The sequence below is a fragment of the Anthonomus grandis genome, chromosome 1 (genome assembly GCF_022605725.1).
Source record: "Anthonomus grandis grandis chromosome 1, icAntGran1.3, whole genome shotgun sequence".
NCBI lineage: Eukaryota > Metazoa > Arthropoda > Insecta > Coleoptera > Curculionidae > Anthonomus > Anthonomus grandis.
In genome coordinates this window covers 1,148,114-1,174,869 of record NC_065546.1, presented here as the reverse complement: position 1 = coordinate 1,174,869, position 26,756 = coordinate 1,148,114, and the positions used below count along the sequence as shown (strand labels likewise).

Here is a 26,756-nt window from a genome sequence, read left to right as displayed (position 1 = left end):
ACTCGTTTGCCAGAGTGTATATAGTAGTTTATAATTCCGCATAAATATTTGCGATAACGTGTGCTGTTTAGCACCCGCAGGGTTGCCAGGTGTGGCGCATTTGCACCAAAGTGGCGCTTTTAAATTTCAAATGGCGTGTAAAATTTTGGTACATGCGCCGGGCGCCTAAAGTGGCGCTTTTGTATTTTGTATCGTGCACCTTGATTGTAAACTAGTCAAAAGAAGCATTGGTTTTGGTTGGTTCTTAATACTATTAATTTCATAAACAAATCCAACTACCAAAAGGGATCGTCTGCCATTCGCCTTTGCATGAGCGTGAGCGTAAAGTGGACTTTAGCACTACAGATGCTTATGACAACTTTGCTCGTCAACCGTCAAACCGTGACAGTTGTCATGTTGACAGTTGACATGGCGGCAACCTTATAGTTTGTGGTTTGTGTTTTGAATTGAAATTGATTGATATTGATTGAGTTTGCTTTATATATAGGATGTTTTTTTTTATTAAATATGTTAGAATATTTAATTTAGAAATATGTAATATCTTTTTTTGTCATTATTTTTATGAAAAAAATTATTTTGTAGAATTCCCATTTATTTTATTCCCATATTTTTTTAAAATAAAGTATATGAGTATTTAAACACATTTGTTTCTGATTACAAAAAAAAAACAAATTAAAATTAGGTAATTACTATTATATTTAATAAAATAATAAATATGTATATCTATACCGGGTGCTGCATCTCATTACGCACCATAGGAATTACAATGCAAAAATAAAGAAATAGAAATTCTTGCTTCCCTAATTGCTTCAGCTAAAAAGTTTATAGGACCTTTTTTGTAGCAAATTATTTTTGTTATAAGAAGGTATTTTTATAAAACAAGATATTTGAATCGTGGAGGCAAAATTGTCGAAAATGTTCTTTCCCTTTTCTCTTTTCATCACCTGTTTAGTAATTAGGAAACAAACATTACCTTTGTTGAAACTTACTACAGTATCAAATTTCTAAAATGATTTATTCTATACAGGAAAAAGTAGAGATGATAAAACTTTATTATTCTGGAACTAGTACAAGGGAAATAAGTGCTTTATTTATAAAATAGTTATGAAATAGTGTAATTATTAGTTTAAACTTGGTACAGTAGTTTATTGCAAATAAATATTGTTGTTATTACATAATATGACAGATTTTTGAAGTTTCAAAAAAGGTAATGTTTGTTTCTTAATTAGCAAACAGGTGATGGGAAGGGAAAAGGGAAATAATATTTTCGACGATTTTGCCTCCACGATTCAAACATCTCGTTTTATAACAATTCCTTCTTATAGCAAAATTAATTTGCTACAAAAAAGGGCCTATAGACTTTTTAGCTAAAACAATTAGGGAAGCAGGAATTTCTATTTCTTTATTTTTGCATTGTAATTCCTATGGTGCGTAATGAGATGCAGCACCCGGTATAGGAAACTGTGAATAAAAGGAAATCCACATTTGTCCAATATTTGAAACTCCCGCTAATTTTTTAATAGTTTTTGCGTCCTGTCAAAAGGTGGCGCTTTGGTGGCGCATTTTAGTGTCAAAACTGGCGCGTGATAGTTAGTAATACCTGGCAACACTGAGCACCCGCGTTTTGCGATCACAAGTGGCATTTTGAACCTGACGCTCGGCGTTTCGCGATCCGCGATTACGTGTGGCGTTTATAAAAATGCCCCCGGGATGCCACTGGACCTTATAATTTTAATCTAATTAGGGCTAAATTAGCCTCTTAATAAAACAAGTAATACTACCAAATTTCAAAGTAAATATTCTGTTTAATATTAATAAAAAATTAATATTAAAAAAAAAATTATCACCCTGTATCTTGAAAACTGTGCATTTCTGGACTCGTGTTTATAGAAACTTTTTCTCATATTTTATTACAAGGAATCATCCATTGAAATATCTCCGTCTACTTTTCGAACACCCTGTATATCCCAAACCAATAGATCTTTTAATAAAAGCGAGTTAAAATATTATTAAATATATCAACATGTAACCGCCCCATGTGCATATTTCTAATGGATTGTGAATATCGATAGGTTGTTCCGTTGTTCTGTAAAATACTGTGGTCTCGTAAAATTTAATGCGGAACTTTAGTTAATTTGCCTCGAAAGATCTGGATCAAGGGCGTCGCCAGCCGGTAAGCTAGGGAGGGGCAGCATGAAAGAACTAAAGACCAAAAACACAAATTTTAATTAAAAAAAATAAAAACCGAACAAAATATTTACATGAAAATCAATTGAAACATAATCTTCTAGGGTTCTTTGCGAATTCGTTAGTCACTTTGTTAACAAAATCGTCCAAGTTTTTAAAAATGTGTTGCCTGTGTACACTCATCATAGCGAGGCCATTGAGTCGAGTTTCAGACATGGTGCTCCTCAACCAGGTTTTGATTCTCCTAAGGCTACTAAATGGCCTTTCAACTGTACAAGCAATGTACAAGGATCTGTAAAGCCTTCTTAATTTCAGGAAAGAAATCATCAGTTTCCTTGAGGATGTCCACAACACTCATTTTGACTGATTCTAGTTTTTCTTCCCATATTTTTTTCCAAAGCTCTATCTTATTTTGGATATTTGTAACACCGTAAAAATGATTAAATTCCTTGCAAGCCTCTTCAAGTTCTTCCAAAGAAATGTTTTTCATTTGCGCAGGATGTAGTTTTGACAAAGTAAATGATGGTCTATTTTCTTCAGAAAACCTTATTTCTAGGGAATTTATAATTGAGTCCAAATAAGGAATTGTTATGGACCTGCGCCAAAATTCTGAGGGGCTTTTTGATGGGTGGTTGCTACGGTGTTGTTGTCTTTCAGCAGTACGCGGTATTGATTTCATATCCAATCCAACTTTTTCCGCAATAACAGAAGCATCTTTGAAAATTTCTTCTGTTATTTTTTCGGGATTCTCACGGTGGTTTTTGATCAGTTTTAAAATACGACCAATATGCTGTGATGCCTGAACTGCATCCAAGGAGACTGATTGGAGCACGTTTACTGTTGGTTCTAAAAGAGCGGAATATTTGGCTATCAATCCAAGGCTAAAAATAAACGAAACTTTGGAAGCTGCAGCATGGAGCTGATATGCATGTTTCCTTGATGCAATATTGCCATCTCGAGATAGGGTTTTTAGTGCCTCCATTATATCACAAAAGTTCTCTTTAAAAACTCTGATGCTCTTGTAGTTCTCGCTCCACCTTGTTTCGCACAGCTTGGGAATATTGGGTATTAATTTTCTTCTTAGAACCGATTCACGAAAAAATTTAATTATATCTTTGATGGCCCCAACTGTATATCGGATCTCCGACAGAGCATTCAGATCATTGAATACCAGGTTGAGTTTATGTGACAAACAATGAAAAAATTGTGCTTTCTTGTATTTTTTACGCAAAATAGCCTGAACGCCACCTTCTTTTCCAGACATCGTGGAATAACCATCGAATCCCAAACCAACGCATTTACCTGGATCGAGATCTTCTTTCGTCACGAATTCGTTTATTGCTGTGGCAATCGATTTAGCGTCCAAGGCTGTAAGCTCAGCAAATCCGAGGAATACTTCTTCAATGATGCTGGTTTCCTCATCAAAATATCTTATGCCAACTGAGAGCTGTTCCTTTTCAGACATACCCGCTGTTTCGTCTGCTAAAATGCTATATGCTTGCGATATCTTCACATTTTTGATGCAATCGGCCTTAATAACATCTCCACAAATACTGATAATCTCATTCTGGATGTCAACCGATCGATAACTTGCATTTTTCTTTCCATGCTCAAGATGGTTTTTTAAAATAGTGTCTCCTGCCTCAATTCGCATCTTATACAGCCCTTCCAGAATTCCATCACCATAGCTTGCCCCCCTTAATGCTAGGTCGTGGGATCTGCAAAACGCAATGCAGGAAATAATCGATCTTATAATTTTCCCGTTTTTTTCAAGACTTTCCTGAGATTATTTGTTAATTTGCACATCTACTGGCACATTATCAAGCAAAAAGATTTAGCAGCTTCCAATGCCGTCTTATGAAAGTGAGTATCTGCGTGTTTTCTGCAGTATTCATGAACATCTTTGAACTTACAAAACGGCCTTATAATGAACGAACCTAAAACACCTCTAACGGAGCTCAGATTGGGTGGAAATAGTGTACAGAATTTACAGAAGGCTCCTTTTTGTTAGCGGAAGTACGCTAACCATGGTGAGTACATTTCCAACCGGGAATGATTGAATTTTCTTCTCAGATACTGGGCGTCTTTGGCAAAGTCGTACGTTTTCCGTAGTATCCGTAGGTTCTTGGCTCAAAGTGAGCGTAATCGTTTCAATTCGCTTTTCACTTGCGAGCGCTTCGAGCCCCAAATGTAAATATGTATAGGTATAGTAAAGCCTTATCTTAGATTGCAGTTACCTAATAGCCTAATTATTAAGTGAAATTAGAAATTAATAAGTGATAAGTTACGAAATATACGTTTTCAAAAGTAAAGTCCTCCTATTAAGTCCTAGAGGCCTAGAGGTTAACGCTAAAGGTCTGGAGGTTAACGCCTGCCCCTCTCTGGCGACGCCCTTGATCTGGATAATATTGACTATATATACAACAACTAACTAGCTTTAGCCCACGTTCATCGTTTACTGTGTAACGTACAACCTTCGTAACATTTGATAATTGAATAATGTTTATAAAATATGCCAAGTAAATATTCAAAAAAAAAAAAAACCGGGCGGTAACACATAATTCAACAAGGCTAATTAATATTAAAGCAAAAGTTCGTTTACGACTTTTAAAATGGGTGATAAACATCTGGACCATTTAAGAAATATTTCGGTAATTGAACCATATACTATAAATAATATTCTTGAAAATGAAAATTTTATTAATAGCTTCGACGATAATAATCGTGTTTGTTTTGAAATTTGATTTTTAAATTTCTTGTTTAGTTTCTAATATATGAACCACGGATTTGAAAATTTGAAGAAATTATTTGTGATCATCTGAACAGAAGGCTCGTTGATCTAATACCAATAACAAGGTTGTCGACTTAATTCTTAGAACATTTAAAGGCTAGAATTAGTATTTCCGTGGAACTATGGGCAGTTTGCAACATCTCTGATGCAATGATGCCAAATGCTTATGTAGAAATGGCAAAAAAACACACTTTATAATATATAGGCACAAAACAATACTATTTCTGTGTAATAAAATATGATTTTTTTTCATAAAATATTATAAAATACTCTATAAAGAAGTCAACATTTAAAGTAAATTAAATGTAGAGCACGTATATTAAAGAAAAAGGCAAAAACATTGCAACGCCGCACACAGGCGAAATTCGGGGAAAAGCCGGCCATAAATCGGAAATACCAACTTCCCAATTAAGGCCTATTCTGAGTATAATTCAATTATCTAGTTATCTGGGTATAATAAACAATTACCCTTTTGTTTTTCGTCTTGTCACTTGCAGAAATATTTTAGTTGAAAGTTGATGTTCGTGGAGACTATTTCATTGTGATTCAAAAGCGCCTGTAAAAAGTAGTAATTTAAATTTAGTTTTTCGGCAAAGTGTGGGTGAAAATTTTGTAAAGCAGCAATGGAGCCTATTGCTAGTGGTAAGTAAAATATTAAAAATTATATTAATTAAAAATATTTCTTTACTTTTTTTTATTACTGATTTTTTGAAAAGTTAACAGTTAATTTTTTTAAAAAATTTAAATTTCTGATCTTCTGCTAAACTAAAAGTATGATTTCGCGTAATTTCCCGAATTTAAATTAGTTTTAAATTATTGCTTAATAAGTCCTTTGTAAGATCCAATCTTAAGTTGCTGCGATAATTTGCGATATTGACGAAAAAATATTTTTAAAGATTTGTAGTCCGGGTCCAAATTCGTATAAAATGCTATTGTAGGTCTAAAACGCAAGAAATAATTTTCTGCTACTAACTTGAAGAATAAATTAATTTTTATAAAATAAAACATAATTTAATAGAAAATTTAATATAGAAATAAAAAAATTGCCATATGGGTTTAAAATTCAATATGGCAACCAATTTTAAATGGCAAAATCTTATAAAAAATAATTAACAAAATTACTTATTATTTCAGGGACAGCAACAAAATCTGCTTGGTTTAAAAGAAGCCAACTTGTCAGTTGGTTAGGAATTTGTCAGTCCAAGAAAAGAATGGAGCAGTGCCGTTATTTGGCAGAAAAAGTGACCTCTACCATGCGAGTTGAACGCTTGTCAGAAGAGTCTTCAAAAGTCATATATAAATTCATCGAGAAATATGACACAAAATGGTCATCAGCATCAAGAAATAAAACTGCATTTGAAAATAAAAATCGAGATTGGTTAAATATTGAGTTGGAATTTTCTTCTGCAATGAATGAAGCTCAACCAGCCGAAATGCAGGATACAACTCTATCAAGTAGAGGGAGGCCATTCACTGGATTTTTAGATTTAAGTGACCGATCAAAAAGAAGAAGAACTGAACAGATGCGAGCAGATCGAAGCCCTGAAGAACTAACATTTGCTGCTCAAATGAAGTTTAGGTCCGAAGGTAAACTGGATGAAGCAGATGTGTTAAAAAATGTTGCATTCTCATCACCAACCCGTGCATCAAAATATAAAAAATCTCTTGAAAAAGAACGTGAAATACCATTTTCAGCGGACGAAGCCTTATCGCTTTTTGTAGAGGCTAAATTGACAAAATTTCAATACAATCTTACAAGAAATTCGGCAAAAAGCCATAGGTCAATTCTTTATCCTAATTATGAGTCAATAACTGCCGCAAAAAAAAGGTGCTACCCAGAAAACGTAAACATTTCTGAGGATGTTGCTGAAGTGCCTCTTCAAAGTTTGCTGGATCATACATCTTTAAGGTTATTTGAGCCCCTAAAAGAAGTTTTAAATTCTTTAAACCAAGAAAAATATAATAATTTAAATTTAATTTGCAAATGGGGGTGTGACGGGAGTTCTGGGATGAGTCAATACAAACAGCAGTTTGCAGAGTCCAATATTTCAGATGCTAATATCTTTTTAACATCAATGTTACCAATTCAGCTCATTAACGGTGATCCGAAATCAAAAGATAAGTTTGTAATCTGGGAAAATCCCAGAACTTCCTCCACACGATTCTGTACACCTCTTAGAGTCCAGTTTAGGCATGAAACAACAGAGTTATCAGTGAGAGAAAAGCAATATTTTGACCAACAAATTTCAGATTTGCAACCAACAAAGCTTGATATTCAAGGAAACAATGTATTTTTAAAACACATTTTATATTTTACAATGATAGATGGCAAATTGTGTAATGCTGTTCTAAGAATACTTCAACTCAGAGATGCTATTTGTGTAAGCTAACATCCAAAGATTTTAACAATATCGATAAGGTTTTAAAACAGAAAATTGCTGACGAATCTAGATTTCAACTTGGTTTGTCATCTTTACATGCTTGGATTCGTTTTTTAGAGTGTTTGCTGCATCTATCTTATAAGATGGAATTTAAGCAATGGCAAGCGCGAGGCCAGGAAAACCAAGAAAAACTTGCAAATGCCAAAAAACGAATCCAAGACTTATTTTTTAAAGAAATGGGACTATTGGTTGACCGACCAAAACCTGGTTTTGGAAGTACTAATGACGGCAACACTGCTCGCTGTTTTTTTGAGAATGCTGCTAAAGTTTCGGAAATTACAGGCATTAATCAAGATTTGATATTTAGATTCAGAGTAATTTTATTAACAATTTCTAGTGGTTTTCATATTAAAATCGATAGTTTTAAGGATTACTGTCATGATACGGCCAGAAAATTTGTAGAATTGTATCCGTGGTACAATATGCCAACTTCCGTGCATAAAATCTTAATGCACAGTTCTGATATAATATCATATTTTTTGGTTCCAATTGGGCAACTTGGCGAAGAAGCCCAGGATAAGGATAGCGCCCCAGAAAATAAGGATATTAAAAGATTCAGAGAATTTCATGCACGGAAGTTTTCAAGAAAACAAAACATGGAAGATATATTTTGTAATCTCTTAATATCTTCTGATCCTTTAATCTCCAATATGAAAAAATCATCTGCTAAAAAGCTTAAACAGTACCCTTTAGAAGTTTTGGCATTTTTTGATGAACCAACAATTTCTGCTGATGAAAGTGATAGTGAAGATATTGATTGATTTTAATTATTATTAAGATAGGTTAGGCTTTACTATTATTACAAAGTTATTGTTAAGTAAGCTCTGTATATACTTTACATACTTAAATATATTACTCTTAACATGTATTTTAATTGCTTATTTTTACACACAAAGCAAAGGTTACTTATAAAATTAAATAGCACAAAAACAAACAAATCACAACTTTATTTAGTAATTTATAATAAGAAATTTTATTAAACTCGGGTACTTATATTATCAAAAGTCTCAACATTTTGAATTTTATTTCAAAAATTTTCCGTATTATGAATTTTAAACTCTTAACTGAAAAATTGTTGAAATAATAACATTCTGAAATTTTTTTAAGGAAATGCGTACTTACGCAGCGCTTATGTAATGCAATAAATGAACCCAAGGGGGGCGGGGGGGATTTAAAAAAATGTTTAAAATGAACGTGTTATCTTAGTTTTAACATTTTCTTATGATTAAATATGTTTGTGGTTCATATCAGCACTACTACTATTTATGGCCGGCTTTTCCCCGATTTTCGCCTGTGTGCGCCGCTCGAATGCACTGGGCGTTCTTCAGAATTCACCGGTTGAATTAACCCATCGAGTTAGAATCCTAAGGAGCCGTGATCATGTGATCAAAAGCGGGCATAGTCGGCGGAATTTTTCGACACAAACGTCAAACAGCTGTTCGCGAAAGTTGTTTTGCTATTTTTCACGTTTACGAGGTTTTTTTAAAGATTAGGCGTTTTATTTAGCTGAAATATTGGAAAATAATAATGGTGTCATGTGCTTTTCGTTCCTGCAAGAGCAGGGATGGCGTAGATAAGAAGAAATCATCAAAAATTACATTCCATAGGTTAGTATTAGGAAACCACCACAATATACAGGGTAGTATTTAAAAAATGTATGCGTGAAAAATATGAACTTAAGCTCCTAAGTTGCTATTAAAGACTAAAGTAGACAAGTAGACATTCCCTTTCCCTTGTAGGTTTCCCAAAGATCCGGCACTTCGTAAGATTTTGATTTGTAAGATTGAGTTTGTAAATGTAAATAGAATTGGCTGGAATCCGACAAAATATAGTGTTTTGTGTTCTAAACATTTTTCTGAGTCACACATAAACCGAAGCTTAAGTAGTTATGTTCGTTTAAGAGGAAATGCTATTCCAAACCTTTATCCCTCTCAGGTAAATACTCGGATAAATAAATAAACGTGTTATAAGTAATTACTCTATAAATATCTAAATAAATGTGATTCTGGTAGTATAAGTAATACCAGTAGTTAATAATTGTGGTTGTATGATGGCTATAACATTGATTATGTTATTGTTTAGGAAACAATAACAAACCTAAACTTACCTAAACAATAACATAATCAATGGCTATATCGAAGTGGTTAATTTTTTATGGCAATGCTTATTTTTGTAAGTAATAAAACAAAAATTGACCGGTAAGGGCACCAACAAAATTTAAGCTGACTTAATGTAAAACCGAGCTTAAGCAGCATGCACATTTATTTGTTTATTTATTTATTCATACATAAACGAGCAAAAGCCCATTGTTACAATCTATAAGAAATTGGTATACAACATATAATATACCTATTATACCTACAACCAACACTAAAACACAAAAATACAAAAAAAATATATCAAAGTTTAGGAGTGATTCTACACAAAAATTTTTATGGTTTAACGGGTTGACCTCATCTTTACTTTGTAATAACTTACCTTTCTCTTGTTGCAAAGTTATAAGTTATAAATAAATTACAATTTTTTAAATAAATTGAAGTTTAAACGAATTGAAGTCGAAATCTTCTTTAATGTTCCTTTTTTTAATACTTTTTTTAATTTCACACTTTTTGTACAATTTTTTCTTTTTTTTTACATGAAAGCATAAGTTGATTTTGAATGCTGTATGGATTCAAACATGCAACTTTTAGGTGCCTAATACTTATTTTTTTCATTTTGTTGATGTTAAGATGTTGGTTATAATTAATAGTATTTCCGAAAGCATGACTTCTAAAAAGTACCCGTTTTTGTATTTCATTTTTTACCATATTATATGTATACATAATTTAAAATTTTAGGAGCGAGTGGACAATCAGGAGTTTAATAAAGCAGTTGAAGTTGAACCACCAAATATTAGTGTTCAAATTTTATCAAATACTTCACCCCCGGTGAAGCAAGCACCTAATATTGGTTCAATTGGTAATGAAGGGGATAAAACTAGTAATAATGCAGAGCCAGGGCCATCTACTATGATGCAGGCAGGTGATACTGGTGATATTACTCCCAGAAAAAGAAAGTTAATTAACAAACTAGATAAAACATTACTAGTCAGTAGGGAGAGGAAAAGGAGAATTAGGTCACTACAAAAAAACTAGTTCGAAGAGAAAAACGTATTGGCACTATGCAGGAGATTATTCAAGAGATACGGAAGAAAAAATTTATGCAAGAAGAATGTTTAGATGTGATTAACAAACTAGGCGGGGGACCTCAAGAATTATTTATGAGGCAATATAAAAGAGCAAGAAACAAAGCATTACCAAGAAAGTATTCTGAAGAATTAAAAGTATTCGCTTTAACTCTTCATTTCTATTCTCCAGCCGCATATCAAAAACCTTTAGTTTGTGTTTACCTCACACAAGAACGTTAAATCGGTGGTACCAAAGCATCAACGGAGAACCTGGATTTACCAGTGAATCATTTAAGGTTTTACAGCTAAAAGCTTCTGCTGAGAAAAATCTAATAATATGCAGCCTGATTATCGATGAGATGTCTATTCGGCAACATGCAGAATGGGATTCTGAAAAAGACAAGTGCTATGGGTATGTTGACCTAGGAACGGGATCGAAAGAAACCTCTCTTGCTAAGGATGCCTTGGTGTTCCTTTTAAATTGTGTGAATGGTTACTGGAAAATTCCTGTGGGCTTTTTTTTTATTGCCGGCATGACTTCGAAACAGAAAAAGGAACTTGTGCTACAGTGTTTGGAAAAATGCCATGAAGTGGGTATAAAGGTTGTCAGTTTGACATGTGGTGGCCCACCTGTAAATTTGGCCATGGCAAATCTTTTGAACCATAAAAATTTGAAAACCTTTTTTAAACATCCCTCAATAACCGATGATGGTGTTTTGTTTTTAGATCCATGTCATATGGTGAAGTTGCTTCGTAATACTCTGGGTGAAAAGTGTTTAGTGAAAGTGTTGCCACTGCATTAGCTTTTTGTGAAAATGAACTCCATTTAAAACAATTCATTGGAGCTGGGGCTACTACGAGATTCATGTTAATAATTAACAATTTATTCGATATTTTAAACTGTAGGAATTTAGTTCAATATGATTTCAAAAAACCTTTATCTCTCAAGAATTATGAAAAAATCTATTTGTTCTTAAACTCTACAGATAAATATTTAAGCTTTTTAAAAACACATGTTGGTGGAACTTTACTTTTAGATTCTCCAAGACATAGGATTTTTAGAGCTGAAAATATGTATAGCCAGTCTGAACATTTTATTTAAAAATTTAGTGACCACAAATATTTTACAGTTTTTACCCCTTTACAAATTTTCTCAAGATCACTTGGAGTTGTTCTTTGGGTCTATCCGCTCTCAAGGAGGTTATAATAATAACCCCACCGCTCGACAATTTCAATCCGCTTATAAAAAATTACTGGTTTATGTGGAATTGCGCTACAATTTTCGCGGAAATGCGGGTGCCCTTAGAGCAATTTCCAATTTTAAAATGTGAGCCTGTAAGTCAAATTAATATTACTTCTAGAGATTACAGAGCTCTTGAACTCGATGAAAATACTGACGGAGAGTTAACCGAATTAGTTAACCGAGTTCATGATTATTTGCCCGATCCTCTTTCAGAATTTTCTAAGCATATTATTACCTATATAGCAGGATATGTTGTACATTATTTAAAGAAAAAAAATTATATGTTCGGACTGTGTATCTGCTTTGACAAGCGTTACCAGGGATTTATTCTTATTTTCTTTTATAAATAAAAAAAATAAAGGCGGACTTCAATATCCCTCAACAGATGTTTTGGAGATGTATGGAAACTGAAAAAGTTATAAAAAACGTTTTATTATCCAGTTCAAAAAAGCAAGTCTCAGCAGAATCTGTAGTAAATTTAACTCTTAAAAAGTTTGTGACCAGAAACATATTTTCAAATTTAGTAGTTCATAGTTATGATCAGTCAGTATTTGACAACCACCGAATTTTGTTAATAAAAGCTGTGGCAAATAGGTACACAAATATTAGATTATACCATCTTGCCAAAGAAAAAACAAATAAATCAGAAAGCATAAGACATCATAGCAATAAGATTTAATTTTTTGAAAATTCAAAAATTGTGTTATTTTCTATATTCCTACGTATAATGTACAACTTTTAGACACACAGTTTTTATTAGTTCATATTTTTAGTGGACTTTATGGGTGATGATGTTAAAATAAAAAACTTCGAACCTTACTTTTATTATTAAAAGAATTTAAAAAATTCCAATCACTTCAACACCTTTTGGTACCTAGTAACTATATCATCTTTAGTAGAAACAGCCTTAGAGTTTGTTAACGAAAAATTATTAAAATTTTTTATACATAATTATTAATATTATACTACGATTAAAAAAAAAAAAAACAAGAAAATAAATTATTGTAAAACAAGAATTGCCATTTAGCATTGAAAAAATCTGTTAAAATTCATTAAAAACCTCCTGTAATGATTGTTTATGTCCGTGGGAAGAATTTTTTAATTATAATGTTAAAATTTTTGCAATTTTTAAATTCATAGCATTTTTATTATGAAAATTCTTATATGATCTTCTGTTGTCTTATATGATCTATTGAAGTCCGGACCTGGCGAGGAAGCGAAATTGCTACAAAAAATTACTACACTTGTCACTTAGGTTACGCCTAGTAGACCAGTTTTCTTTATGCAAAATTGGTTCTTATGGCGGCTCCTTAGGATTCTAACTCGATGAGTTAACCGGTTAATTCAAAAAATTGTTCGGTAGACCTCAGGTTGCCTGCCGTTCGATTACTTAAACATTTGGAAACGCTTCGGTTGATTTTCTTAGGATTTGTTTGACAGTTTTAATAATATGGTTTTCTGTTTATTTTTATATTTTTAAAATTTTCAAAGCAAACCAAACTATAGAAAGTGCTAGAGAAATTGCCACTGTTTTGATGTTTAAAAACTAAAAACCAAACAAAAACGACACGGAACTTTTTCGGACTCCTCTTCAGACGATGATGAAATCCTTTTAAATCGATTACTATAACACAGCATGTTAGTATTAATGTTAAGTTATTTGGGGTGATAATATTATCAATAAAAAACGGACCAACAACGTTTTTAATATTGATGAAATTTCTTTTTTACCAGCAGTGAAAAAGGATGAAGTCGCATTGTTGCATACAATACTATTGTTTCCTAAAAGCTTACTCTGCTACTAAGCGTATTCTGTGCTGTACAATCGCTTATTTTATTTCTGTTTATCCAGGTTATAAAAAATCCATAGAATCTATATTGATAGCTCATTTTATTGTCAATGAAAAATTTTAAATTCAAAATCTTAAACGGTAGTAATCGTCACCAAGGGCGCAAATCCAGGGAGGAAATGACTTTTGGAATAGAGGCACACAACAAGCATCGTCCATCCTTCATCCTAAGCTTTTAATTTTTAATGCTAGTTTTTGACCCTCCTGTATCTTTTTTTAGCCAAATATTAAAATAGTTATTTAAAGTGGTACTTCCTTTAAAATAAAACCAATAAATAAAGGCTACCAAAAGGGAGTAATCGGTAATTATGTTAGGGCATATAAACATAACTTTTCACATGAAATTAAAAATATATCAAAAACGGTTACACTTTAGTATAGGACATTATATACAAAATATACCTAGCATTTCACGTGAAAGTCAAAAACGTATAAATATACAGGGTGTTCCATTTAAAATAACGAAGTTGACACCTACTTCTGGTATAATCGGAAACGTCACAACTGTTAAAATATTTTAGTTGTGTGACATCCATCAACTGTGCCAGGTTGCCAAGTTTTCAACATTTTAGAAAAATTAGTTTCCGAGATATCGACACCCTGTATAGTAGTATTATAGCCTTTTCTATAAAAAAACTTTTTTTCTATTGTATTCGGAATAAAAAATGCTATTAAAAAACATTTTAAAAATGGAGGTGCCATTTGAAAAAAAACAGTTAGGGTTGGTTTCTCGAGGATAAATTAGTTATACACTGAATAATATATAGAAAATTGTGCTACTACTATATATAGAAAAATGGGGTATAAATTTTAATTTTTTTGCAAACATAAACTGTAAATATTAGTTAAACCCCTGTATATTTCCTGTTTAACCAAGATAAAGATAGAGTTCAGAGGTTCTGCTTAAGATTTGTAGGAGGTACAAGAAAAAACGAATCATCTATTTAATTTAAACCTTCAAATCGGTTTGATCTGTAAAACTGTCGTAAACTTCAGTTAGTTTTTTTTTAATTTGGTGCTTTAATTTTCAACCAAATTCTTCCATATCTTTGCCAAAAATTTAATTTATATTTTGTGATTATTAAATGTCCGGCTGATTAAATCAAATACGGGATTCGCAAAAAAAAACCTACAAATCTGTACCTCTTTTTTCTATTAAAATTAACTATAGCTTTTCCTATACTAGGCCAGTAAAACTATGAGTCCAACCGGGAAGAAATTTGGGACAAGCTGAAATTGTCAGGATACCTTCTGTGGGTTGTCGACAATGTTTCCTAAGAAATCGTACTAAATCGCATGGGCCGTACTCGCCCAATAGGGCTTCAAACTAAAAAAACGTGCTTTTTTGTTATTTTTCAAAAAAAACTATTATCTTTGTTAAAAATCTACAAGAAAACAAAATTATTGCCAATAAAAATACCTACAAAATGGTTTTTCTTTTTTTAAAATCGGCCTAAAAACAAAAAAGTTAGGGGCTTATAAAAATTGGGCCGATTGGGCTTGGATTCTATTAAACTGCTTTTGGTAAATTCGACTTTATTAACGCTGACGCAAATTAATTGGATTGGTTTTTTATATGGTAGTTGTCATAAAAAACCAGTGTGGAAAATTGTATACAAATCACTAGGTATGATTTAATATTTTAGGTAAAGCGTTAAACGCAAAAATAGGTAAATAATACTATGCTAAAATGTGCTGCTACTTCCTCGTTTAATAATAATCTCAAATAATATTAAAAAAAAAAACAGAAACATACTACTATAGTATATTTATTTCCAAGATAGACACGGTATAAACAGTGGATACCGCGTGATCAGCACGTGCGCAGTTTCTTATTGGTCGTTTGGTCGTAAAAATGAAGAACGCCGTGCACCTGCAATCGAGGCCGGTCGGTGTATCCTTGTACAGGGTTGCAATCAGTTTTACGCCGAATGTCGTGTTTATCGCTGCTTTGCTTTTTAATTTCATAGTTGCGTTTTCTTTGTTTTATATATATATACGTATACGTGATGTTAGTTTAGTTTAGTTTTGTTAATTGTTCGTGACTTTTTGCTACAGTGCATTACTCCTTGTGTGTTTTTAAATTTCCTGTAGAAGTAAAATGTCTAGCACAGACACAGCAGACGAAATTCAAAATTATGTTGATTATAGCCCAACTAAAAAATGTTTAAAGAAAAATCATTTAAGTGTTGAGATGAAAGAACTTATTTTAAGTGCGAACTGGGAGAGCATCCTGATTCTTTCAAAGAAAATATTGTTCAAAGTGTTGCAAAAAAAGTTGGTATATTATTATGTCGTTCATCTGTGTTCAATGTTATCAGAGAATACAAACAATCGCATTCATTTTCGAAACCGAAAACCAATCAGAATCGGATGGACCTTATTGAAACGCTGGGCGAAATTGAAAAACAAGCAATACGGAGGAAAGTTTGAACGAAATACCGACTTTAGATAAGGTTCTCAGGGTGGTAAACGATGATCCCGATTTACTGAATGTTTCAAGGTCAACCTTATATAAACTTTTGAAACATTTAAAATTTACATGTAAAAAACGTGGGCGCAATAGTATCCTGCTAGATAGGCCAGAAATTGTCCGATGGAGGAGAGATTATTTGGTAGCAATAAAGGCATACAGGAATGAGAAACGTAAAATATACTATTTAGACGAGACCTTGGTAAATGCTGGTCATACAACACCAAAAGCTTGGGTGGATGAAATTTTGACATCGTCAAGAAGAGCACTTATAGATGGTCTTTCAACAGGGCTCAAAAATCCTGCAGGTAGGTGGGTTAAAAAATTATAAAATATGTTGGTTAATATTTTTTTTTGTTCAGGAAAAGGAAAAAGGCTGATCATTTTCCATATTGGCAGTATTGATGGATTCGCTAATGACGCTTTTTGGAGTTTCGAATCGAAAAAGACAGGCGATTACCACGAGGAAATGAATGGGGAGTCATTCGAACAATGGTTTTCTAAAACTTTGCCCATGCTTGATGACAACAGCGTCATAGTTTTAGATAATGCCCCATAACACTCACGGAAGCTTGAAAAAGTCCCAACAAGTAATTCAAGAAAAGCCGACATTCAAAACTGGCTCCGTTTGAAGAAACTCGAGTTTGATGAAACAATGCTAAAATATCAGCTTTTAGATATTGTAAAACAACGTAAGTCGCAATACAATAAGTACAATAAGTACACTGTGTCCCATTTTGGATGAGACTGCAGGGTATCTCTGTCATTTTTTAAGATAGAGCTTTGCGGTTTTCGCGACCCTGTATCACTTTTTTGTAAAACTTTTAAAGCCACAAACAAAAATATTCTAACTACTTTTGTTCCTGAAATACAGGGTGAAAACGAAAATGTTCACTTTTGGAGATGTTATTATTTATCATGCCCTGTATAAGATAGAATAAAAATGAAAACTGCTTATAATAGATATTTTTACATAAAAGTCAGTGGCGTATTTAATTTTTTTTTTCTAATGCACTGTTTTTAAGATTGGGCACAAACTTGGTATTTTTTAAATAGAACACCCTGTATATTTTAACGTCAAATTTTTGCATTTTTTTTTCTGAATACATTGATGTATCACAACCTATTCTTTAGTAAATTTTAGCTTCAAAAATCAGAAAAATCCATATTTATTTTTGTTTTTAATAAATAATATAATACTATTTTAATAGAAGGCCATAAATTCTTATATACATGCATTTAATTATTACTTTTTTAAAACGCCATGTGATTTAAACCTGTTTATTTAACTATATTTTAAACATTAACTTAAAATATTAATATAAACATAAAAATGTTAAAAACAAAAAAAATATATCGGACCAGGTTTAACATTAAAAACTAATTAGTAATTACAAGAATCAAATTAGAAAATTCATTACAAAAACCAAAAAAAAAAACAACAAATATAAATTTAATAAAACTGTTCAAACTGCTGTCCATTTTGTCTTATACAAAAACCACATACAGTCTGTATTCGTCTTAAGGCATTTAAAATTATAAAGGGTTGCCTTTGTAAGTTATGAATGCTTCTTCAGTTGTCGCTCGGAGTTCATTTATATTATTATGCCGATTTGCATAAATTTTATTTTTTAAGTACGACCATACAAAAAAGTCCAAAACACTTAAGTAAGGTGACCTCGGGGGCCATCTGATTGGCCCGTGTGTGCCAATCCAACGTCTATCAAAATGGGCACCTAAATATTCTCTAACTACCCTTGAATTATGAGCGGGCGCTCCATCTTGCTGGAAATATATTTGATGTCGCTGGGCTAAAGGTATATCCTCCTGCAACTCTGGCAAATTATTTTGCAATATATTTAGATATCGTTGGGCAGTTAAGCTACCCTCAAAAATTGTATATACAATTTTAGTGCCCAATACAAAACAGGAAACACTAAAACCAAATCGGCCTTGTTGCTGTCGTTCAAAAGTAATATGTTGGTTTTCTTGATACCAATGTCTGGTATTTTGCCTATTAAATATGCCACTACTGCTTATATGGGATTCGTCAGACCATATTACCTTTTTTACAAAATCCGGATCTTCATTAGTTTTGGTTAAAAACCAATTAGAAAATTCCAATCGTTTAAACGGATCGTCAGGATGCAATTCTTGAATAATATTTATCTTATACGGTTTAAATTTATGCTTTTTCAAAATTTTTTGCACTTTTGTTTTGGAAACTCCTATCTCTTCCTCTATCTTTCTACAGGAAATTTGGGGTCTTGCTTCCACACACGCTAAAACATTAATTTCGCCAGCTTCATTTCTATCAACATGGGGTTGCCTAGGTTTTGAATAGCAGCCATAATTTAAAAGATTAGATTTTAACCGGAATACCGTAACCCGAGATGGCTGACGTCTTTCTGGAAACCTAATAAGATCTTTTTTATTTTTTGAATTTTGTAACAAAATAAAATAAGCTAGAGCTTTACCTATTTAAATATAATTGCTGCGCCGCTTCGACATTTTCGTTAGAAAGGTTTAAACATTTTATAATATCATACTTTTCAAAATTTTGGAATTCCATATTTTCACCGTCAGCCATCATTATTGATATGTATTGAGTCTATTTGTGACTTAGTTTCCATGAATGCAATAAACAAAACATTTTTTTATGCATGTGTCAAAGAATTCATGGCCTACTATTAAAAAAATAAACATAAATATGGATTTTTCTAATTCTTTGAGCTAAAATTTATCAAAGATTAGGTTGTGATACATCAATGTATTCAGAAAAAAAAAATGCAAAAATTTCACGTTAAAATATACAGGGTGTTCCATTTAAAAAATACCAAGTTTGTGCCCAATCTTAAAAACAGTGCATTGGGAAAAAAAATTAAATACGCCACTGACTTTTATGTAAAAATATCTATTATAAGCAGTTTTCATTTTTATTCTATCTTATACAGGGCCTGAGAAATAATAACATCTCCAAAAGTGAACATTTTCGTTTTCGCCCTGTATTTCAGGAACAAAAGTAGTTAGAATATTTCTGTTTGTGGCTTTAAAAGTTTTACAAAAAAGTGATACAGGGTCGCGAAAACCGCAAAGCTCTATCTTAAAAAATGACAGAGATACCCTGCAGTCTCATCCAAAATGGGACACAGTGTACATAGTTGATGAAATAGCGACTATATATATAGTTGATGAAATAGACTCAAAATAAAATTGTACTACGCTTGCCTCCTTATCACTGCGAGCTCAACCCAATTGAGCTCATACGGGCCGATGCGAAAAATTTTGTTGCCAAACATAATACGACCTATAAGTTATCTGATGTGAAAGACCCTTTTAATCGCGGCTTAATGAACATTACACCCGGGAAGTGGCAAAAATGTATCGAATATATTATTCACGTAGATGATAATAATGATGATAATGTGATGATAATAATGATGATAGTTTTTCCAGCTCATCAGAATAATAGTTGTTATGTTTATTTTAATTTTTGTTTTGAAACGTATATTATAGATATCGATTAATTATATCATGTAAATTCAAATGTTAGGAATAAAACGCATTATCCCATTTGAAATTCCAAAGTTATACCCCTACCAACCCTTAAGATAAAAAAAGGTTAAAATGCAAAAAAAAAATATTTAAATGTGTTTGCCACATCCCTATTGTTTTATCAAAATTTTACGACAATATTTTAAACTATTCTCGAATCATTACTTTCCAGCACTATAAAAAACTCACTTCTTGCATATTATATTATTATTAAAGTGCGGCCCTGTTCAATACTTTCGCCGTGTCTGATCACGCCCAGGTGGCGTGTCACGGGCATGCGTTTGTTTTCGTCGTATCTACCTTGGAAATAAATATACTTTAGTAAAATTTAATATACTTTAGTATACTTAGTATAAAACTAAAGTCTGTATGGCATGGTACCTAAATCACACTTTTTAAAGAGTTAGGCCAGTTGTATTTATTATTAAATTTGATACCAAACACAGTAATCGTGTCATACATCCATAAACAAAAAGTATACTTACTTTATTAAAACAAATTTTAATAAAAGAAAAAGAAATTATTCTATACATTCATCATTTTCAACAAAAGACACATTTGTTGCATTGTCACAATACTGTCCAATGCAAATTGTACAGCTTGATGAACATTTAATTCCTACCTTTTTGCAGGTACATGTTTTGGAGCATACTGACTTGCATCCACAAAATAATAATTTTATAATAAAATCGGGAGCGATGTCCTTACTGTTTCTTTGTGGGTCTAAGTAAGCGTCCTTTTCCACCCAACCCCACTCTCTTGGATCTAAATTATTTCCCAACCATGAGTGCACCTGAAGGTAAACCCTTTTAAGATATAATTGAGCAGCTTCAGTTGTCGGGTGTAAAGAAGCTAGCTCAAAGTTACTACACAGTTTTTGGCGTGCAATTACCTGATTGTATTTCACATACCTAAATGAGTTTAAATTTTGGCTTCTCCTACTGCCGTACCATTTTAGAATAAAATTTTCTCCTAATTTTAATAAAATGCACAGAAAAAAACGATTACTCCTAACAAGTAAATAAATTTTCTAATTTTTTCAAGAATAATACATTATTAATTGAAATAAATAGGCTTAAATTGCGGAAATAGAGTTCTTTATAAATAGGAAACAAAATATTTAAAATACAGATTTAAAAAGAGAATACTTTTTTAATCAAAATATTTCATAGATTTGGTTGTATTAAATGTATTCTCAAATAAAAACAAGTGAAATGTCCCATTTGAATAATAAAGGTATCAGTTCAAGTCACTATAATCTTGAATTTAGTAAATGTTATGTTCAATTTAAGCTTTTCAAGTTAATTAATTTAAATAAATTAGTTTATTGTTTAGAAAGATATATATTATTGCTTTAAAGCCCGTATATATAGTTTAAAATACTCTATTAATCAAGTGAAAATAAATTGTTGCTTTGAATATCGTACCACGTCACGCGTACCCTGCTTGCTTCTTGTACTCTTGTTAGTCATCACAGAAAACAAAGGGAGGACCCTTTTTTTTTTTCTTTTTTTTCCTCCCTTTGTTTTCTGTGTTAGTCATAGACGCGTTGAGTGGTGTGTGGCGTGCAACCTGTGTTGTTCCTCTGAAAAATGGAAAATCAGCGCGTGGAAAGTTTTGCGAGAATGGAATCTACCAGAGGAAGTTATCGAAGTGTTTAAAAGTAAGTTTAGTTTAATATTAGTACGTATAATTATTTAAATTTATGATTTTATGTGATTCGCACGTTTGACCTAACCTACCGGCGACGTATAGTAAACTTTTTCGTTTACTATACGTCGCCTTCCTTCCTCTTTCCTATATTTTTTTTGGCTACAATGTCACAAGGTAGAAAAAATACTGTATGATACTCGTTTATAAGTCATTTTGTGACACTCACTCCCTTTAAGGCACTCCTCGCTGGTTTAGTTTCTGGTTTTCTTTTTAGTTAGGTTTAGTCTTTATTAAAACCCGCCATTGTAAAGACAATAACAAGCTTCCGCCATTGTTACGAGTAACTTTTTATATTTATTTTTAAATCTGTATATACGCTTGATAAAGTTTTAAACAGATTATATGACTCTTTTTGCTCGATACTATCGAAAGAACATTCAAACAAAGGCTTATAAAATTTTTATTTAAAAATCATTTTTATTACAATTTTGTTATTTTTAAGATTTGGAAAGGGGCTTGCGTTTTTCATAACTTTTTATATCAATTTTACCAAAAAACTTGTCTTTGTTGATACATTTTAACAACTGTGTCACAGATGCTTCTTAATATTCTTCTTGATATATATCCTATACTCTCGATTCTTTATATAAATCTCTTTAGAATATAACGCCATTATTTTCCAGTATTATCCACTTTTGATTATTATTAGATCCAGTATTATCCTTGAATTTAAATCCCCCTTCAGCATTTTCTTTATTTTTATCGCATAATTGCATTTAACTTTGCAATGCAGACATCACAAAACAAACAATCTAATAAACACATTTGCACATTATTATCGCATTATTTTTCTCAGTGTCAACCATTCAATTTACACAATTAAATAAATAAACTTTTAGTTTTCTTTTCTGTTTAACTTTTTGTTTTTTAGTTTTCTTCCTCACAGTTCGTGTCACAAAATGTCTTATATTTGTCAGCTTATATTTTTTCTAGCAAATCAAATTAATGAGGATCAATTATTAAATCTTAATGAAGAGGTTTTGAAGGAATTAGTGCCTCTTGTGGGGCCCAGACTTAAAACTCTTGATAAAATTAAAGAAATGGTAATTATTTTATTTTAAATAAAAATCAACTGTTTAAAACGATATACATTTTTAGAAAGAAACAACAGCAACCACTGTATCAGTCAGTGAAATTGAACAATCATTACCATCTGAGGCGAAGTCCTCAATTTTTTCTGACGTAGTGAATTATAACAGAAGATTGTGCAGTTTTTTTTATTGTTGTAGTATGTAGTGATTTTTTTTATCATAATTCAAAAGAAGATTCTTTTAAAGTTTTATTTTTTAAAATATGTACTACATAATAATATTATTACCATTTTTTTTTGTAAGTATTGAGTAGGATTGTTTAAAAAAGCTACATGCATAGATGTGGTTGGTTTGGTTTTCTAAATAATCCTATTGTTATATTATAACGTGTTACGTAGGTACCTACATATTTGTTTTTAGGAAATAAACTTGTTCACATTTTTATTTTCTATGAGTACCTACTTTGTACTTTGTGATAAATATGTACCTATATTTAAAAAACATACACAGAATGAGTGTTTTTTTGTTTACTAGTAAATTGTTTTTGTAGTTAAAGTTTTGTAGTAGTAAACTGTTTTTGTTACAATTATTTAAAGTAATATTTGTTCCTATATAATGTATGTAGGTTTTTGTTTTTGGATAATAAACATATGTTTGCGAATACCTGTTCTATTAGTTTATTACCAGAATTTAACCGAAAAATAATTAGGTAAATACATAGTAATTTATTGCAATACTTAAATCATAAAATATAAAACGGTTGAATTTTTAATACGTTATAGCAATTCTTACACTTAGTTGAAATAATAATTGACAGTTTTATGTTATTTAGTGTTGTGGTAATTTATAGGGTTCTTTTGCTATCAAAATAAAACTACCAGAAAGTGTGTCCTTTTTGGTATTTTTATTTTGATTCAAAAATAAAACCTAATAAATCCAACAGCACTAAATACTATAAAACTATTAATTTATTTCAACTGAGTGTAAATATTACTCATTTCAAATATTTAACCTATTTAAATCGAATAAAAAAATATTAATAACAAGCCATAAACATTTTAATTTAATATTATTTAATATTCAATTTAATTTGCCAGACGGTTTAAAGCAATTCTTCACATCTTTAAGTTGAATTTATAACTCATTGTAGCTGGTCTTAAATATTTTTAGTTTGATGAAGCAATTCGTCAAAACGATATGTTCATAGATTTATTGTTAACAGTAGAATTACTTAAATTAAGAATATGACCATTTTAATACAAATTACCAAAATGGTTCAATGTAAGAAAAAATAAATTTGAATTAAATAATTAAATTTCATCGCTTTAAAGAAAAAAATATTCCTTGCAAGAATATGATATTCTCACTTTTTTTGTCCTTTTTAAAGAATGCCGATGTGGTATCGCAACCCGACATTGCATGAACAAATAATATGTTTTTAACTATTGCAGGATCTAAATTCGATTTTGATGTATGTATATTTGTTATTTTGTCCATTTTGCCTGCAACACCTGGTCTAAAAAAATACAGATTTTGTGTTTTGCAATGTTCAATGAGCAAGACAAATAAATCTGTGTCTTGTCCAACAACAAAAACATTAGATTGACTTTGCTCGGCCTGTGTTGCTGCGGTCACGGCAATCATATAATCTGCATCTGATTCTGATTGCTTAAACCGTAATGGCCTAATATTTAAAGACCCATAAGTTCTTTGTTTTTAAGGCGATTTTGAAAAACAAAAAGCGGTTTTGTAGCTATTCTCATTGGCAACAAATTTCCTCTCTTATAAATTGTTTTAATAGTTTATAATTTTGAGATATTTTCAAAGAAATAAAAAGCGAGTACGACCCATGCGATTTAGTGCGATTTTTAAGGAAACACTGTCGACCATCTAAAAAAGGTATCGTGATTGTCCCAAATTTGTTCCGGGTTACCCCATGTAAACACCTTAATTTTAATGGCCTATACGTCTCTCAACCCTATTTTACAAGTTTAAAATCAATTCCTAAAATATAAACAAATATTATTGTGAGCAGAATTTATCTGTAAAAATTTGATTTTTGTTTCTGATTCTCGTGCCCAACGTTCATAACGCTGTTATTTCTTAATACTGTCAAAGAAACCAATTTATTATTATTTTACAGTAACAACTACTTTTAAAATATTTAATTATGCTTATTATTAAATCTTATGATACTACTATTTAAGTTTTTAAATATGTTTTGTTTTAAATTAAAATCAATTCTCATTACAAATCACTTTAAAATATCATTAATTTTTAATTTTTTAACTATTAAATACTAATGTTATACGAATTCATATATTAGAATGATTATTATTTCAAGCTCAGTTTAACCTACCAATACATCTTTGTCCACTTCTAGCATTATACTAATACAATATATCTCTTTTTAGTGTTTTTCTGGCACACGTAACATGGATAAATAAACGCGCATTTTCGTTTTTCCTCTGATACCCGAAAAACTCACTTTTAAACTTCAATACGTACTCACAACAGCGTTCGACTAACGAAAGCTTAAGGTGAGAAAAGTTAATTCTGCATACTACTGTTCGGCTAAATTTAGCAGGCCAACGCTAAAACTGATTTGACTGACGCTTTTTTCGCGTTTTTTTTTTCATCCATGTCACAGAGCCTCTATCTGTTTTGATTTGTCCCACATTTTTCACGTAAGGTATCGATCAAATAGGAAAGTTTAGTTTAGGCGGTTTGGCGTATAATAAAACGGAAAGGGAAGTTGCTTTAAGTGGATTTTATTATTTTTTTTTTGGCAATAGAGGAAAATAAATGGGAAAATTATAAAGAAACGTGTTAAAAATCTAAGCCTTACGAGAAGATTTATTTGTAATCATATGTTTGAGTTATTTATGTGTATTTTAGCATTTTTTCCAAATATTCTGTTTAATTTCGTTCCTTTATAGGGTTGTAAATGTGACCAAAAAATTATTTCATCGTAGAACAATTATGTTTTTATGCTTAGACGTTTTGCAAGTTGTAATGTTCAGGAAAGACGTGCTTGGGGAGTTGATTCAGAGACTTGTGCACTTCTTCATATATAGAAGTCGCGGTATAGCTCTAGGTGGAATAATAAATGAGTATATTTTGTATTGTAAAAGTTTGTTTCATTTATTAAGATAATTGGTTCAGCGCCATAAAAGCTGTGGTCCTTCGATTCACATGAAGTACAATTCACTAGTACTCTCCAGTGGTATAATTAAATACTTGTGCCCCCCTCTATTTGGGGAAGAAGCCAGGCAGCAGTTCTCCCCCAAATATTATTAACATATTAGCTATCTTTGGTCGTTTTATATTTGACGATAGTAATTAATCAAGCATAGTAAAAATATCAATAATTTTATTATTATTACTTTAAGTAATCTATATGTCCTCCATTTTGTTCAAAACATAAATTAATACGTTCTTGAAAATCTCTTCCTAATTTATGTAACATTTGTGGAGTTAATTGAGCAAACGCGTCTTGTAGTCAGGCTGGTCAATTAATCCATTTTTCTTAAAAGGACACATTGAAATGTTCACCGATATTTCGAAAAAATGTGCAGAAGCTCCATCTTGTTGAAACCACATTCGGTTTCTAGTAATTTGTGGAACATTCGCAAGCTATTCATTTTGTAAGAATGTTCATGGAAGTGGTATGGATGAAAATGGTTCCTTTTTAAAATTCGTTGTACTGATCTTTCACTTTTACGGACCTCATTCTTTTTACATTTGTAACAAATATTCCCTCTCTCTACGAATCTTGGTAATAACCTTCTAAAAGATTTTTCATGTGGACATCTCCTATCAGGTTAGGAAAATTCCTATAAAAGGAAATTCTTAGTGCAACGATATATTAGAAGGGTCACCCGTCAAAACACCAGCATTCCACCTGCCAAACAATGTCATCCACCTTCTATTTACATTGTTTGAGAAGTAAAATGCTGGTGTTTTGACGGGTGACCATTCTAATATATCGTTGCACTGGACGTTCATTCTTTGTTTGTAGGTTTAGACAGCGGTACTTTCTTTTTGTTTTTATTCTTTGTGCTAAACAGCCTTCTCTGTTTTACGATTTTTGAATGACTTGGTGTTGCATATTTCAATTTAAAATTACTGATGGACTGTTGGTTGATTGCTGCCAAAGTTGGTTCAATAGGATTAATCAATGTTTCCAAAGCTTTCCATTGTTCTTCTGTTTTAATGCCATTAACCATAACATACAAGTGTCGCAACATCTCTTCCTTTCTTACAGTTAATGTTTTGCCTTTTAAAGATGATTGATTGTCAAGTT

The 26,756-nt window shown here is 31.6% G+C and overlaps 2 protein-coding genes and 1 long non-coding RNA gene across 4 annotated transcripts in view; 2 read left to right on the top strand and 1 right to left on the bottom strand.

Annotated features, from left to right (window-relative positions):
* LOC126744133 (sex peptide receptor) overlaps nucleotides 1-24,996 on the bottom strand; it is a 70,318-nt gene extending 45,322 nt beyond the window's left edge. For both annotated transcript variants that reach the window (XR_007663075.1, XM_050451481.1), the window contains exon 1: nucleotides 24,810-24,996. Coding sequence is in view for 1 of the 2 variants with exons in the window: in XM_050451481.1 (XP_050307438.1) it covers nucleotides 24,810-24,836 (27 nt within the window). In the remaining variant the exon portion in view is untranslated. The remainder of the gene's footprint in view (nucleotides 1-24,809) is intronic.
* On the top strand, nucleotides 8,611-11,493 carry LOC126744346 (uncharacterized). Its single transcript, XR_007663118.1, has 3 exons — nucleotides 8,611-9,026; nucleotides 9,159-9,354; nucleotides 10,257-11,493. It is a non-coding gene; the product is annotated as an uncharacterized LOC126744346 (long non-coding RNA).
* The window catches only part of LOC126743930 (uncharacterized), a 75,118-nt gene continuing 63,986 nt past the window's right edge, over nucleotides 15,625-26,756 (top strand). Inside the window, exons 1-2 of the mRNA XM_050451221.1 lie at nucleotides 15,625-16,459; nucleotides 16,514-16,843. The gene's annotated coding sequence lies outside the window, so the exon portion shown is untranslated. The remainder of the gene's footprint in view (nucleotides 16,460-16,513; nucleotides 16,844-26,756) is intronic.